We start from the raw sequence: 17,045 nt of genomic DNA on the forward strand, positions 1-17,045 counted from the left end.
CCTGATACTAATTCAAAGTGTGCTTTGCACCAAAATAATTACACCAGTAGAACCCCTATTCTCAAAGTGAGAAGGGGCACGCATATGCTACATTTGACCCAAATCTACTTAGCAAAGAAGGCTGTTTGTTGTGCCCAGGAGTTACATACTAAGTTTTTTTAAAAAATGTTTTATTTGTTTATATTAGGTATACATTTGATTTATACTTATTTGGAAGGAAAACTATATTTGTGCTAATAAAAATAGCTAAAATTTATTGAGGATTTATTCTCTTCAGATTCACAGTCGAATTCTTAAAACCACCAGTATGATAAACGGAGGCACAAAGAGATTAGCATCTACGGGGCAGAGCTGGGTTAATGCAGAACCCGGGCTTTGACGACAGGGCTGTACTCTTGGGAAATGGTGCCAGAGCAGATGTTCCCATTGTGACACAGAATCGCACTCAGGCAGGCACTGCCTCTGCCCTAAGTTTAGGATCTTTAGAAGCAGGGTTTCCTGACTTGCTCAAGTCAGTGGTAATGGCAGAGCACAATCTGCACCCCAGCCGCCTGCCTCCAGACCCATGACAAACCACTGGAAGGTATTGCAGGTTACTCTCTGCTGAATTACTAATTCACCACAGTGTGTTAGGAGTGTCAGTCTGTGCACATATGTGCTGGAAATGAATAGGGGAAGGATGAGGGCAGTCATATTCTCAAGGCCTAGCATGGTGGCTGGCAAATAATAGGTGCCCAATGAATATTTATTGAGTGAAGACTAGGTGTTCAGAGCAGGGGCGAGTCACTTTGGATTGGAGTGGGTAGAGAAGGTAAGGCTTGGATCTTCAACTGAGCCTTGACTCATAGGAGGGATTTGAATAGGCAAAGAGTTAGTAGGAGGGGATACCTAATGGGGAAAAAAAAATCATACCAAAGCCACACACGCATAGGAAAGAAAAAGCCCTTTTCCAAGGAGAATAAGTAAAGCAGATAAATTGGAACATGTTTCAGGTTGGAGCATAGCACTTAGATTTATCTCTGCATCCATCCATCCATCCATCCATCCATCCACCCACCCACCCATCCAATGCTTATTAAGTATCAAGCACCGTGTCATGGGTAAACCTACCGCAGACTTGAAAGATAGGTTGGAACCAGATTTTGAGGAGTCTGGAATGCCAAGCTCAAAGATGAACTTTAATTTGATGATAAGCCATTGATGCTTTTCTGAGCCATGGAGGGAGATGGTGAAAGTTTTCTGAGGAGAAGAAGATTAAGAGAATTAAATAGGACCGGTGGGAGAGAAAGGAGATGGGAGTGAGAAAAACCATGAGAGGGAAATGCTAAGGTCCACAGGTGAGAGGCTAAGCTCTGGACTGATGTGGTGATGGGGGTGAAGAGGAGGGGCAGGAAAGGCCTGTGTTTGGGAGACGGTACAGAGGCAGCATCTGTGGCCATGGAGACAATGGAGGTGGGTGTATGCTGACAATACGAGCTCTTCCGGGGGCAAGAGAATGATGGTTAAACAGGAACAGGTTGGCCTTTCTTTTCTCAAACTTCTTATCTCTGCCTTTGCATCTTCCCTGGATCTAATCTTGATGGATGATTCCAACATCTGATACCTACCAACCAGAGAGTTCATGAAAGAATAGGTCAACTCTCACTGTCTTGTTGTAGCAAGGAACATTTTTTTTTTAATCCATAAATGGAACTTATTTCTCAAAGCTGGTTACCACGCTGACTTTTGAGAACCTCAAACTTAAAAAGGAATAACAATGTGTAAATATATAAAATCAGATCATTATGCACAACATTGGTTTTACATTTCTCTATCTTTTCTGATCTTTTGATATCAGAATGTACGGTAATGCCTAAAGGAAAGTTCTCAAAGTATATTGGCCTAGAGAAAAGGGTTATAAATCTTCCTCTGTTATTCTTTATTGTTAGATGGAATACATTTACAGCTACCTCTATATCAGTGATAAAGAGTGAGACCACGGATAATTGAAGGGCATAGATTATCCTGAATCCATATTTATTGTAACCTTGTGTTTAAGCCTCTGCTATCAACTGTTTTACCAAGGCTTCTAACAGGGAGCAGTTTTATAAATTTGAATTTGATCTACTGACCGTACCCACCTTCTCTGGTGGGAGGTTGTGAGCAGGGAAATGGCTAAATGGTGCCAGAGCAGAAAGCACAGAAAACATCACAGTTTCTGACAGTTGAACAAATTCTTGATTTTAGTCACTGAAAATTGAGACGTAAATGAATACATATTGCTTGGCATTGAAAGGACTTTTCCCTTTTTTTGTGCTGAGCGATGACAGTTACTTTTCCTTAACCATAACTGCGTTCCTTTTACGTTCTTGGAATCCTGGAGTTGGAAACAACATCAAAAGTTCATCCTTTTTCGGTTCCCACTTGCCAACAGAATTATACCTAAACTGTCCAAGCTGCATCATTGTCTGTTCCGTTCTCTGAGCCTGAGTCTGGGAGGCTGGTCATGGGATTATGATGGGTGGGAGTTGGCTGGCAACCTGCTTCTAACACGCTATAGTTTTGATAGTTATTTGTCTGCTTAGCAGTGGCATAAAATAGGCACCAGTAGATGAATGTCTTCTCGTTGGCCATCTGATGCTCTAAAATGCAAATGATGGGACTGTGAGGAAAGAAAGGACAGTTTCTTTTGGAAAACAGTACTTTTCATCCATCAGAGCTTTGTCATCATAAAGTTTGGTGCAAAGCCTGACACAGAGTAGGCCCAGCATAAATGTTTGAATGATTTAAAAATTTAGCCAATAAATATTTATCAGCTAGAGAAATATGGCTGCTCAGGAGTAGGGTAAGTAACTCTTATTTCCTTTGTGTGTTCTTTTCACTTATGGCTGTCAGCACAGTACCAAAGGGACCCTGTCAAACACGAGTCCACACCAATGCGGGTGAGAAGAGTTCCAGAATCAAACAAGTCTGGGAAACACTATATTCTTCTATCATCTCCTCTTTGGAGTTGCAGTGTACATTAGCACACTAAGGGTTTTGAGAAGACCAGAAGTAAAGAAACCTGTTTATACTGGTTAAATATTTCCCAAATCTCTTTGGCCATAGGACCATTTTGGGCACAAATGCTATTAATCATTCTCACTTTAGGAAATACTGCTTTTTTAGGGTTAATTCACATTTTGCCTGAAAAAGGCATAGTTTCCCATTCTTGCTCATTTTTGTATGCATGTGTGCTGTATGCTAATGGACATACAGTTGGCACAATTTGGACTTCTGCATGTAAAATGAGAACGGCCTGTGTAGGGTTGGTTGGGATGATACCCACGCCGATAAAGAAAGCTGGGGTGAGGAGTGCTGTGTCATAAAGGTAAAAATGAAGAGGGTCGTGGTTGGAATCTGACAGAAAGAGAGGAGTGAAATGGACAGTGGGTTCTGAATTCAAAGAGCCTGTTTTTAACCCAAGTAGACAGAGCTTCTGACACGAGTCTTAAGACTTTAGGTCCGTCTTCCTCGATGATTTCAAGGTCCCTCTTAAGTCACCTGTGTTTTCAAAGCTTTTGCAGACAGAATAAGCACTGACAACCATGAATGTCCCTCACTCATACTTAATGCTTACCATCAAACTGTTAGAGAAATATCATTCTTAAAACCTCAGCCAAGCAATTATTTGGAAATGAGAGATTATTTGAGAAAAACTATCTAAAGCCTCCACAGCATTGCATTTGAGACTCTAAAGTGTTCTCCCAACTTATTTCTGGAAGTCCTACAGCATCTTTGACTTGTCAGGGTCGTGCTACAGGAACTGACAAGGAGCAGAACCCCACAGGTGCTCTGTGGATGAAGCTACCAACAGATAAGGGAGGGGCTCGTAGGAAACACAGACCAGAAATATCTCACACATCAGACACAGGGAAGCTTGTCTCTGGTCCTTAAATATCCAAGGGAAAGTGCAATAGATAAATAAGAAAGTCTATTTCATGCAGCTCTGAATGGTGCCTTCAATTGACCGCTTTACGATCTGCTCCAAGCAGTCGAAGAAAATTGAAAATAGATAGAAATCAGCAGTGTTTCCGGTGCTTTCTGCTGGCATTATACATACTGTGAACAAAAAAAATTACACCGCACGTCCACGTATCCACAGACAGAGAGCAATAAGCTTGAAATTATTCATCTGGACCACATTTACTCGGAAAGCGGCCTTTAGCTCTCAAAGTTCGTATTGGAGAAGAAATTGAATAAATATCAAAAAGTTGTTTAAAAACTTTCCCTTTGTGTGACTACAAGCTGGGGAGCCCACAGGAGTGTTAAAGTTTAGCTTAGCTTGAGTGCAGGGCATACAGTTCCTCCATATCTAAATCTCAGAAATAACTGACTTTTTCTATTATTCCTTGTATGAAGGGTGCCATTTTTGTTTTAGCTAGAGGTAGAATGGGTCTCAAGGAGATTGTTATATTCTTGTTAGGATATATATATATTCTTCTCCAGTTGTTACCCCAATGATCATCGTGTGTATGGCAACTACGACATCAGTTACTAGAAAATGTATTTGTGCTAAAATCAGATGCTGACTTTTATTGCTATGAAGGACTGTTACATTCGGAAGAGTGAAGGAGCGCTCCTTTTCCACATGTTGCTGCATCCTCTCTGTTATGAAAATAAAGGGTTCTTACCTCATATCCTATTGATATATCAAGTAATAAATGTGACAGTTACCGGTTCTGTTTTCCTTATCCCGTCTTCCTGCACCACTGAAACGGAACAAGTTTCTTACTAGTAACAGATGCTTGAAACCTTCTTTTGAAATTCCTCTGGAGAAGCTGCCCTGTTGATTCCATTAGATGGGAAGTGGCTTTATGCAGATGTCCACTTGCAGGGATGCATTGTTGTAATTGCTGTTCTGCTGACCCCTTGCTGAGTGCCATGCTTTTCTCTTGTAGGTGATGTGCCTTCAGGACTTTTTTGGTGACGATGACATTTTTATTGCATGTGGACCGGAGAAGTTCCGTTACCAGGATGATTTCTTGCTAGATGAAAGTGGTAAGGAAAAAAAAAAAGTTCAAAACCGGGGGAAATTTGAGGCAGCTTTCCAAAATGAGCTGCGCCAGGCCAAGATTATGTCAACTCGAAAGCTACCAAATCAGTTTCAGATCCTCAACCAACATGGCTTTTCCATATCTTGAATTTCTTTGATTTTTTTTTTAATATAGAAAACAGATGAAATGATAATTGGAAAGGTTAAATCATTTAAAGGGTAAATTACCAGTGGCTAATTTATACCCATTTCATAACTAAATTGATGTTCTATAGAAAAATCATGGTGCAGATTTCTACATTTTTAATTCTATATTTTTGTCAAAATGCATAGTTGAAAGATGTGTAACATAAAATTATTGAGTATATGTGTAGACTCAGCTTTCGCATGGCCTCCTTTATCCTTTAGGTCCTAACTGAGAAAGATGGTTTCGTGTCCTTTTCCTTTAAATACTTCAGAATTTGTATGTCATTAAAATCTGTGAAGGATCAAAAGAGAGGAGGGAAGCTTCCTTCCATTTAAAATGGAATGTGATTTTTTTTTTTTCATTTGACAGAGGGGGAACAGTTGATAAAGAGGGAAAGGTGCATCTTAGGAAATGAATGAGAAAGGTTGTAACTTCAGGGAAGATGTTCTTTGATACCATAAATCATCTCAGAATCTTAACAACATCACAGGGAAGATTATTGCCCTGAGCAGAGAGACCTTTCCTTGATCATATTACTTCTGATTTAATTAGGGACATAGTACATATTTATTGACAATTCAAACTGTTGCTAGTTGGAAATACTGGAGCTCCAATACAGCTGATGTACATTCACGTAGAGTATCTACGTATCACGTAGTTACATGCATTTAAACACACTATAATTATTTCGTCATTTTAACATGACTTAGGGTATATAGGGGGGGATAAGAATAAGAGAGATTGTCCCTTTATCATGAAAACTTCAAATGCCCAATAAAAGTTTATATAGATATATCCCGTGAAGAGATTTAAGTCATTTTGGTTGAAAGGGCTTAACTGGAAGAGTGGTTTGGTGTCTCTTTCCCTCTAAATACCTTCCATCTTTATCTCTGATAGACTATCCTTGGGGGCACAGATTTATGTACACCTATCACACATATAATGTCCTCTGGGAGGGCCTTCTTCAGGATGAGACAGCTTTGCCATTGTGCAAAACAGCTGAATGTTAGGAGTCAGGCAGAAGAGCTGGCAGCACAGTTTTGAGAAAAAATAAACTGCCTTGACTTTCGATTTAAAGAAAATAGCTGTTTCTGATGGAATGGTCTGAGAGACCAGATGCGTTCTGAAATGAGAGTTTCATTTGTTGCTTTGATACGGAAAGCAGCCTGTCAGACTCGAACTGGAATACAACTCAGTTTCAAATCAGCAGAGTTGGCCTGGGGTTCCCTAGCTCTCCATCTCTACCCAGCCCCCAGGTAGACTTGGGGCTTCTCCCCCACCCTGCCTTGCTTGGTGTGGCCTTGGGGCTGGGCTTTCCCTCTTGACAATGTGCTCTTAACCTCAGAACGCTGCAGCCTACTTGTGTTCATCTGCGATGGTGGGCAGGCAGGCTTTCTGGAAAGTACAACAGAAAAATCCCTTGTACTCTCCCTTTAGAAACCTTTCTTATTAATAGGAATGCATATATATACACACATGCACACGTGTGCACGCACACACACGCATCAAGGGATATTGCCCATCCCATATGGCTTGGCCATTTGAAGGACCACTTCAAACTATTTTAGTGAGAAAGTGAGAACTTCACATCCTTTCCCGGGATGAATATACCCTAAGCATTTCTTGGTGTGAAATACATTTGCTGAGTGACAGTGTCCCCCCGCCCCCATCCTCAGAGAAACACGTGGATTGGGGGAGGGGGTAGAAAGAAGTCTAAATTGAGATTTTTACTTCCTTGGATGAACCTACCCTGAGACTAAATTCACACGTTGACAACTGCAATTTCCCTGTTGCTTGTACAGCATGTTCTGGTGCTAATGTATTAACATTTGAATCTTATCTTAAGTGCTCTAAGCATGATTTAGCCCAGCTTATTTGTACCTGCTAAATGGTATTTGCACGTTGAGGCTTCATTTGGCCTCTTCCATAGTAGCTTCCTAAAAGGAGTGTCAGCAGGGGGCCCAGGAATCTACTGAATTAATACTGGCGCAGGGCTGTGCTTGATTTAATGGCGCCAAGAAGTGGTCCTTTGCCACAAGGCAGCACTTTTATTTTACCTCTCAAAATTAACCCAGCTCCCAGTGTGTTCAGGATTAGCAATAATACATCCCCCCTAATTACTGCTGGGAAAGCTTCTGGAGATGGCTCTTAAGGTCTTTGCAGTGAGGCGTTCTGCCATTACAGACGTTTATTTCATGGGGCTACAGTAGAGCCAGATCAATATTAGAAACTGCAGGGGAGCCTCCTTCCTCCCCTGTTTTCACATGGAAGGAAAAAAAATGCCTTTCTTCTTCCAGCTCCAAATGTAACCATTTTAGCAATATCGTCATCGATCCCTGGATTCTTAGCACCTTCTACCATGGTGGATGCAGCACTATATATAGAGACAGACAGGCCAACAGATCCTTCCCCTGCGTGGCTTGTGGTCTAATTTAGAAATGATGAAACATAGTCAAGGGAAATGCCAAATTGGAGACAGGAAGCTTCCCATGGTTTTGCTTGTATATTGATGATAAACTGATGAATGTATGATTTGCTGCCATTAAAAAGTGAGCGGATTTTGTTGAGAAATGCCTGCCTCTTACCTAGGAGGGATAAGTAACTCCTTGGTGAGGAGACTGTCACAGGCTGTCACCTTCTGTTCATCCCCCAGCCTCAAGCCAACACCCTCAAAGGCACCTGACCAGTTTCTTCACCAACTTACTTCACCCCTGCCAGGCCTGACACCTGCTCAGGCGTCTAAACCTCACCCGTCCTTTTTTTTAAAATGAAATTTAATTTTTTTATTGAAGTATAGTTGATTTACAATGTTGTATTAATTTATGCTGTACAGCAAAGTGATTCAGTTATGTATATGTGTGTGTGTGTATACACATTCTTTTTTATATTCTTTTCCATGATGGTTTATCGCAGGATATTGAATATAGTTCCCTGTGCTGTGCAGTAGGACCTCGGTGTTATCCATTCTCTGTATACTAGTTTGCATCTGCTGATCCCAGACTCCCACTCCATCCCTCCCCCACCCACTCCTTCCCCTTGGCAACCACAAGTCTGTTCTCTATGTCTGTGAGTCTGTTTCCGTTTCGTAGATCAGTTCATTTGTGTCATATTTTAGATTCCATATATAAGTGATATCATATGGTATATTTGTCCTTTCTGCTCATCCTCTCTGTTTACCAATTCCCGAGTGTCCTTGATTCCAGTGTTAATAAGCATGACTTCAAACTTACATGTTTTTGCTTAAGTGTTGTATTTGCTTTCTAGGGCTGCTGTAACAAAGAACCACAGTGGCTTAAAACAACAAAAATTGATTCTCTAACAGTTCTGAAGGCCAAAAGTCCAAGATCAAAGTATTGGAAGGGCTGTGCTCCTTCCGAAGGTTCTAGGGAAGAATCCTTCTGTGCCTCTTCCTAGTTGTGGATGGTTGCCATTAATCCTTGGTATGCCTGGCTTGTTGTAGCATCACTCCCACCTCTGCCTCCATCCTCACTTGGGCTTCTCTGTGTGTCCAAATGTCCCTCTTCTTATCAGGACACCAGTTATTGGATTAGCGTTCACCCTAATCCAGTATGACCTCACCTTAACACGATTACATCTGCAGAGATTCTATTTCGAATAAGGTCACATTCACAGGTACCAGGGTTAGGTCTCTGACATATCTTTTTTTGGGGGGGACAAATATTGTTTGGAGTCGTCCAGATTTTATTTGAACTTGAGTTACAAGTAAACTCATTTTCCCTTGTTTGTTTTGTCCTGTCTTTCGATTTGCACAGTTATAGCTTTATCGTAATTAGAATACATAAACAACAGAGCTGTGATAAGGCTGCCTCTCCTCTTACCTTTCATAGGTAGGATCACTCACCAGGGGGACCAGAGGGATGGGCTGAGAATTTCAGCAATGCACTTGACAGAGCCCCTCTTGAAATCCCTTTGACTAAGATGAAAATGTACGGTCTGAAGGATAGAGGTGGTTGTGTTTTTAGTTGATTGAACTGCCTCGTCCAGAAAGTGTCAATACTGATTTATAGGTGGAATATGCTGGGAGAGATCTCTGTTAGAATTGGCCCCATAAGGTCCCTGAAGGGAGGGGCTGTTTGTTGGCTGAGAGTCACACCCCAAGGTTCTTCCTTGGATTCTGTATAGTTTAGCATTGTTAGAGATGCCCATTTGAGAAAGTTGATGGTGTGTGGGTGAAATCATCTGGGAGGGGAATAATATGGTAGAAGACAGATGAGGATCCACAGAATTTTAGCAGGATGGATTGTATCTAGGAAGATAAAGTTGAATTGGCATAAACAGGAAGTAGAGCTCTTGGGATTTTTTTTTTATTTAAAAAAAAGCCAGTGCTACAAGCTTGGTTAGGAGCAATGTATTTTAACAGTAGCACATGTGAAGATTACTTTCAGTGGACTGCGGCTTCTTATGAGGTGTGGCTCATTTGCTGTATTATTGTCGGCATATCACGTATTATTAAACCATAGAGCCCCTCTGATTGAAGATGGCAAATGTTGACTGAAACAAAAATTAAAAGTGTGATTCAAAATTCACAAAAATTAGTATAGAAGTGTAGTAAGTCTAGCATAAAAGTATAGAAGAAAGGTAAATAACTAAGCTTTCACATGATGTTTTTTGTTAAGTTTGTAGCGTTTATACTTTTGAAGTTATGAAAGTTTCAAACGGCACTAAGGCTTTGGGGAGACTGAGTGTGTGTGTCCACACACACCAGGTCCTGTCTCTGGGGAATGCCAGCCCAGCTTTTTCCTGCAATGGAAAGACCCACCTGGAGTATAGTGTTCTTTCTGGGTATGTGATTCCAGAAGGGATATTTCCTCTCTTATGGACCCGCATGGTGTCAGGTACCCAGAATCCACTTGATAAATGTTTCTAGAAATATTCCATCCTGCCCACTTTCCAAGGACTCATGTCCTGAATGAGATGAAGCAGAAATGCCCTGCACCACTGACTGCTTTCCCCGACTCTGGGTGATAGGAAAATAGGGTTAGAACCTAGTGTAGTAGAAACAGTATTGGGACAGGGTTAGAACAGTGGTCCCCAACCTTTTTGGCCCCAGGGACTGGTTTCTTGGAAGACAATTTTTCCACGGACAGGGGGAGGGGGGGATGGTTCAAGTGGTAATGTGAGCAGTGGGGAGCCATGGGGAGCGATGAGCGGCGGATGGCGCTTCCATTGCTTGCCCGCCGCTCACCTCCTGCTGTGTGACCCGGTTCCTAACAGGCAGCGGACCACTACTGGTCCACGGCCCGGCAGTTGGGGACCCCTGGGTTAGAAGACAAAGGTCTAGTCCAAGCTCCGTGTCCTACTTGCTGTGTGGTCTCTACATCTCCAAGCCTGCTTCCTATTCTGTAAAACACCTTTTTTTTCCCCCCTGGGTTGTAATGGACCTCAAATGAGATAATAAATGTCAAAGCACGTTCAAAACTGTGTTCCTTATTACTTAGTGAATAACGTTAGTGAATGACACCTCAGCTGAAATACACCTCCTGGTGCACTGCAGCTGGACTCAGCCACGTAGATGCGTTGGCTGGGCTTAATTGGAGGCAGATGTCACCAAGATTTGCTGTTGGTGCTCTTTAGAACAAGAAAAGTGATTATCTGTTGCTTTTTCCCACTCTCAACTTTTATTCCTGTGATGGAGGTAAGGGGAATTTAAGAGACCTTTGAAGATATCCACTCTTTTCTGGAGGGAATCTCTGGAAGATTAAACCAAACCACATTTAGAACCAGTCAGACTTCTAAAACTGACAGTGTTTAGGAGCCCCAGGCCTTAGGTCCACATTGATTTGGGTCAAAGGGATTTTAATGGCCCAGCTGCTCTGTTCTGGGGCTGGTGATGCTGAGAAACCACGAGGTCGTTGGGAACACCAGAAAGATGCTCAGTGTCTGGATTGACGAGACCTCCTCACAAAGTGGCTTTTGAGCTACTGCTAACAAAATTCATTCATTCTTTCATGCATCCATTCATTTATTCAGTAAGCTAAACTAACTTACCATGTGGCAGGCAGTGCTCTAGGCACCAATAATTGTAGCCAGTAACACTTCCGTGAAATAGGACCCTCATATCACTTTTAATATTGCTTATGTCTAAAGATGTCAAAGGATCTTAGGTGCTGAACTTTGACTCAGAATATTAAGTGTTGCTTGTTGTTCTTGTGTATTTTATCTCTTTGGAGAAATATTGCGGTGAAATATCTGATGGGTCACAACAGACTGACAGTTCTTTATAGATTTGAATTTTAATTGCACAATGTGGCTACTTTAAATTGAATCTGTGGGCAGATTTCTTTGAGATGCTGACACCTGATGCTGGAATACTTTATTGTTTCAGTAGATGTTGACATTAGGAATGTAAAGTTCTTATTTAAAAAAATTTATAACTGTCTTGTTGAATAATTGCCAAGTTTCTGTGACATTTCATTTTCGAATAGAAAATCTAGTATGTTTTTTATGAGTGCCAAACAGAGAGCCCATTGGCTAACGTGCTTTGCTCTTGTCAGCAAGTTCCCATTTGCCTCTTAGCTGTGGAAAAACTAAAGGGGTTCTGGAGACTTCCTCCACCATGGCTACATTTTAGCTCATGCATAAATATAAAGTCTCCTGGAACATAGTGATGTTTTCTAATTTAACCCACTGCCAAGCTGTGGAGACATATAGATACTCTGGAGACATATAGAGACATACTTTGGAGACAGAATCTAACTCAAGTACAAACTAGTTCCTTTGCTACAAATAGATAATTTTCTCCTTAGGAAAGCAAGACATTGTATAACATATGCAGTCTTTTCTTTACACTTTCTCTTCCAGTCCTCAGGGGCTTCTCTTTATTGTATTCAGTAACAGTGATACCTGACTTGTTCACATGGAAAAACCTATGAAATATAACACTGAGAATGAATCCTGTACATTAAGAGTCTTGGAGACCTGTGAGTTCACCCTCCCTCCTTAGAGTTGTTCATCCATCCCCAACTAGAACCCTCTGTTCTGGCAACTTACACCTTTATAAGAAGGCCAGTTCCACTGTCCAGGAGTGCGGATTTTTAATAAGTTCTTTCTTATATTGAGCCCAAATAAATCTCACTCTAGCTTGTGCAACAGTGGTCTTAATTTTGCCCTCCAGAGCAATAAAAACCACCCACTGCCTTCATTCTTAGAAGATGAGCTTTCCTCCTAGACCATCAGGATGTTCAAAGTCATTCACAGTAAACTATTTTATTTTCCTTTCCTTCCAGACCAAAATGTCCCTAAATCTTCACTCATCTTCTCCTCTCCTTCTCCCATCTTTCAAAGGAAGAAGAGTCTTCCTTTCTAATGAGGATGATAGTGTTATTGACTTTGTCTTTTCTCTTATTGACTTCGCCTTATCAACATTTCCTTCCTGTTGTTCTTGAAGATATGTTGTTTTACCCTGGCTTTACAGTCTCTTTCTCCTCAACTCATGGCCATGCCTGAATTTCCCCTATCCTAAAAGAGCTGTCAATCATCTCATCAAAGCACAGTACTCTTTCTGTCTCTGCCAAACAGCTTAAAAAGTATCACTGTCCTTGACACTTCCATCGACTCATCCTGACTCACTTTTTACACCTTTGGGTAAATGGTACACTGAAAACGCAAGAATCATGTTTTTATTTTTTTATTTACAAAATTGTCCTCCACTATCTTTTAAATTTATATGGTGGTGAAAGTTCTTCTCTTGCCACTGAATGACACTTGGGCAAATCTCTCAAGACTTTTCTGCTTCCTCCTAAGATAGTAAAAAGTGTTATGGACTCTTCTAGCTACAAATCACCATCTCAATGCAGAAGTGGAAATATCTAGTCCCACACAATAGTCACTCCACATTGGAGTTCTTTGTCCTTACCTATCTGGGGCCCAGTGTAGTGAGTTCTTTCTCTGAAGGAAAATAATTGGGGTTGATAACCTTCTTTCTCTTTACTCTCCTCCTCCGTGTTGTTATTGATCCTTCCAGGGTTGGAGTAGGGAAGGGGGCAGAGGAGCAGCGTGATGAGAAAGGGGTGGAGAGTCCTCCATGACTGTGCTGTGCTGTGATGGCTTGGACCCTCTGGGCCAGCAGATACTATACGAAGCCAACTTCTCTTATGGGTGTTTTCATGGGTTCTTCAGGGACTCTTACTGGGAACATTCAACTCTTCTTTGATGTGGTCAGTTCAGTTTCTTCCAGCTTTGGATATTTCTCCCTCAGTCCCCGTTTTCCCTGTTGGACTCAGATGATCCTCTAGGGAAGAATTTAAATTATCTTCATGCCAGCCCACTCCCTCAGATCCATTGCAACACTCATATGTCTTTTGCCCCAACAATAAGCCATTCAGTGCAACCAGATCTCCTTTACTCTTCTGTCGGAGGTTCTCGGGGGAAAGCCAAACACTCAGACACCGGTCTACTGTTTCCCTCCATCCACAGATGCCGCCGACCAAGCTCTTCAGTCCTCCCAGTGAAGCCCCAGCTGAGGTGAAGGGAAGCATCTCCCCTCTTTTGGAATGAGGGTATTCACAGCACAGCTCTCTCTAAAGAAATCCATCTCACAAATTCCCTTTCTCTGTAATAACTTAAGCCTTTTCTACCTTTGAAAGTGGGTAAGAAGACTAAGGCCTGTGATTGTTTGCTTACATCTGCTTTGACATTTCCAGAAGCTGATCCATCTCACAGTTCACGTCGGTATCTGATACACATCCCTCTGGAGTCTGGATGAAAATTCCATTCTGAATCCTGTTACATTCGTAGCTGCCTCCACTCCACTTACGTAATAGTTCACTAAACAAGGGTAACCTTCACAGCACTAAATCCCATGTTCTCCATTTCTTTTTTCCCTCCCCTATTTTTTTGAAGGATTTGATATTTTCGATGATTCCCCCCTTGTCCTTCATGGTCTGTCCTGGTCTTCTGCCCACCTCCATGACTATTCCTGAGCTTCTTTCAAGTCTGTTCTTCTGCCATATATCCCTTAATAATTGTTCCCTAAGATTCATTCCTCAACTCTTTTTTTTTCTACTTAATTACTCTCTATTCCTAGCCAAGTTCATCTACCTTAATGGTTTCAGCAATGATGGTTATGGTAAACAGTGACAGTGACAAATGGCAACCAGATGGTATGCAATAAGCAAAGCCTTTGACGTATGTATAATTTTCCCAATTTTACAATTAAGGAAATTAAGGCTCTGGTGATAAATAATTTGTCCGAGGCCACACAGCTAGTTAGTGTGAAAGGCAGAGTTCAAACCCAAGTTTGTTTATGTTTGACAACACACTCCTTAAGTGTACCTCCTCTCAAGTCTACATCTCCAATCCTAACTCCTCTCATGAGCTCCCGAACCATATTTCCAACTATCATGAGCATCCTTACGATTATTCCACAGCCACCTGAAATTCAACACAGCCCACAGGTGAACTCATCGTCTTCTTGGTCACCTTTATTCTCCTTCTGGGTTTCCTATGCTAGTTCATGGCATCGGCATTCTCCTTAACCCCAAGGCTGTGAGTCATGGAGTTGTCTTTTACTTTCCCCTCACCTTCACTCCTCCTATCCAGCAGTTTGCCCCCCTGATTTCCAGTGTCATTGCCATTATCTTGGGTCAGTTCCTCATAATCTCTTGCTTATTAGACTTATAAAGATTCTTTAACTTGCTTTCCTGGCTCCAGCCATGTTTGAACACAGATTGACCTTCCTAAATTCACTTGACTAACACTCCACTGCCCAGGTCCCCTTGGCATGTCGTTCTAGGGCCTTCATAAGTCAGCTGTGTTGTATCTTTCCAGCTGTTACCATCACTTTACTCTTCCTCTGTACTCCAGCCACAGTATTACTTTCTGGTCTCCCCAAAGAATTGTTTATTCTCAGTATCTCTGCCTTTGCTCATACTGTCCCATCCACCTGGGATGCTTGTCTTCCTTTTCTCCCGTATCACCCAAAATTAACTCCCTCTTGTCCTTTGAGGTTCACTTTAAAAGTTCCCTTTTTTGTAAAGCCTTCCCCCATCTACTCGGTTCCAATCAGTTACTGATTTCTCATTCTTTTTATCGATATTTATCTCATTTAATTGTCAGAAAAACTCTGTGGTGTTGCTCTATGAATAAAAAATGCCGAGTTAAGGAAGATAAGAAACTGCTTAAAGTCACATACTTAGTGGGGAACAGAATTGGTGTGAAAACCGGGGATCCCAGACTCTTTGCATTTCACCTTACTTAATTGCCAAGTGCCTTCAGACTGGTCCTGTGTGTCATTAATTTCTGTAACACAGCACCTATCACAGTGTCCTGAATATAGTAAGTGCCCAAGAAATGTTGGTTGAATCTGTGTAGGAATCTGCTCCACCTGTCAACCCTTCAGATACTTGAGGACTGAGACCTGATACTTCCCCAAAGCTGTTTTTTCCAGGTTTCTTAGGCAAAGCTCTCTTAAGACCATGCTACCATCCTAGTTACATTTCTCTGGATACTTCACGGTCAGCAATATCCTCCTTAAAATAAACCCAGAACTGAACGCAGTAGTTCTTCGGGGCTTCAAATAGTGTAGAGAATATAAACTTACTTAATAGAGGCATCAAACTTGTTCAGATGCAGCCTAAGAGTGATGATGGTTTCTTTAAATAGTTGCCAGACAATGCAGGCTCATGGTTATCTTGTGGCCTGCTGAATTCTCTGGGGCTTCTGATGTGATGTCAAGCCAGGTTCTCCTTCGCTAATTGCATATTTGAACCTCCATCCAGTACTTTAATTGTATTCATGCCAGCCAGCATCTTATTAATGTTAGTCATTAATTCTGGCCATTTAAGGGCCTTCAACATCCAAATTCTGCCTGCGGATAAACAATGGCAGAGGACAGAGTTGAAATAAGGTCTTCCTGGTTTCCAGGCCCCTGCTCTTCCCAACTAAGTTATGCTGCTAGGGGCTTTTCTAGCTATAGACCACCAGTAGTATAGCTGCCTGCAAACTCTGAGACAAAAAAGAAAAAGAAATGAAAAGCTACAGTAACCTTCATATGTTTCCTCAGGGGTGGCAATGGCAGGCCAGCCTCAGATCCAATGTCCAGCTTTGGCAGGGTCTCTCTCTCCCTGCAGCCGGGTAACAGTCCCACAGAGAAGGACAGCAGGTTTTTTTGTCCCCTGCACTGGACCCACACATACCCCTGAGTACAGGAGGGTACAGTTAGGACTTTCCTCTTAACATGGGTCCACAGGGCATATGCACTCAGGCTTTTGTTCCTGTTTGAAATCTGCCAATTCAATTCCCACACCAAGAGTGTGTTAAGAGCCTTCTGTGGGTCAAGCATTCTTGGGGTTTCACCAAAGAAAGTTCTGGGAAGTTAAATATCTACTTACCAGAAAGCAGATGAAGTGAAAATTACTGTGGAAAAATACTTGATGTGAAGGTAATTCTAAAATCAAGTTTCAAGATTGGCTAATAATTTGATATGTGTGTGGGTATAGGTTGTCTTTACAGATTTTCACTATTGTAAGTGTTTGGAATAACTGAAATATAATAAGATCCTGATATTATATGATTCTTTGCTGCCTAAAGCTAGATTTTCTGTCTCGATGGATCTGGAAAATAAGCAAATGGATAAAGCTCTTAGTCAAAAAAATGATTGTGTGAGTGACTTATCTTCAGGTTTCAATAGACAGAGTCATTGTGAAATCAGGAGTCCCTCTTTTCTCAGAGACCTCAAACAGATCTGAAGAAGAGTTTATCTAAATTCATAAGAATCTTGTCAAATCATCAGAACAAAGCCAAAAAAACTCAGCAACCTTGTCGAGAAATGCCAGCAATGGAGCCAAAAGAATCCACACCTCTAAGTGCAGGGAAGGGGAGTGC

The 17,045-nt window shown here is 41.6% G+C and overlaps 1 protein-coding gene across 5 annotated transcripts in view; it reads left to right on the forward strand.

Moving 5' to 3' along the window:
• DCLK1 (doublecortin like kinase 1) overlaps nucleotides 1-17,045 on the forward strand; it is a 335,395-nt gene that overhangs the window by 172,094 nt on the left and 146,256 nt on the right. For all 5 annotated transcript variants that reach the window (XM_061171238.1, XM_061171239.1, XM_061171240.1 and 2 more), the window contains exon 4: nucleotides 4,920-5,019. In XM_061171238.1, the coding sequence (XP_061027221.1) occupies nucleotides 4,920-5,019 (100 nt within the window). The remainder of the gene's footprint in view (nucleotides 1-4,919; nucleotides 5,020-17,045) is intronic.

Source organism: Eubalaena glacialis, chromosome 16, assembly GCF_028564815.1.
Source record: "Eubalaena glacialis isolate mEubGla1 chromosome 16, mEubGla1.1.hap2.+ XY, whole genome shotgun sequence".
Classification (NCBI taxonomy): domain Eukaryota; kingdom Metazoa; phylum Chordata; class Mammalia; order Artiodactyla; family Balaenidae; genus Eubalaena; species Eubalaena glacialis.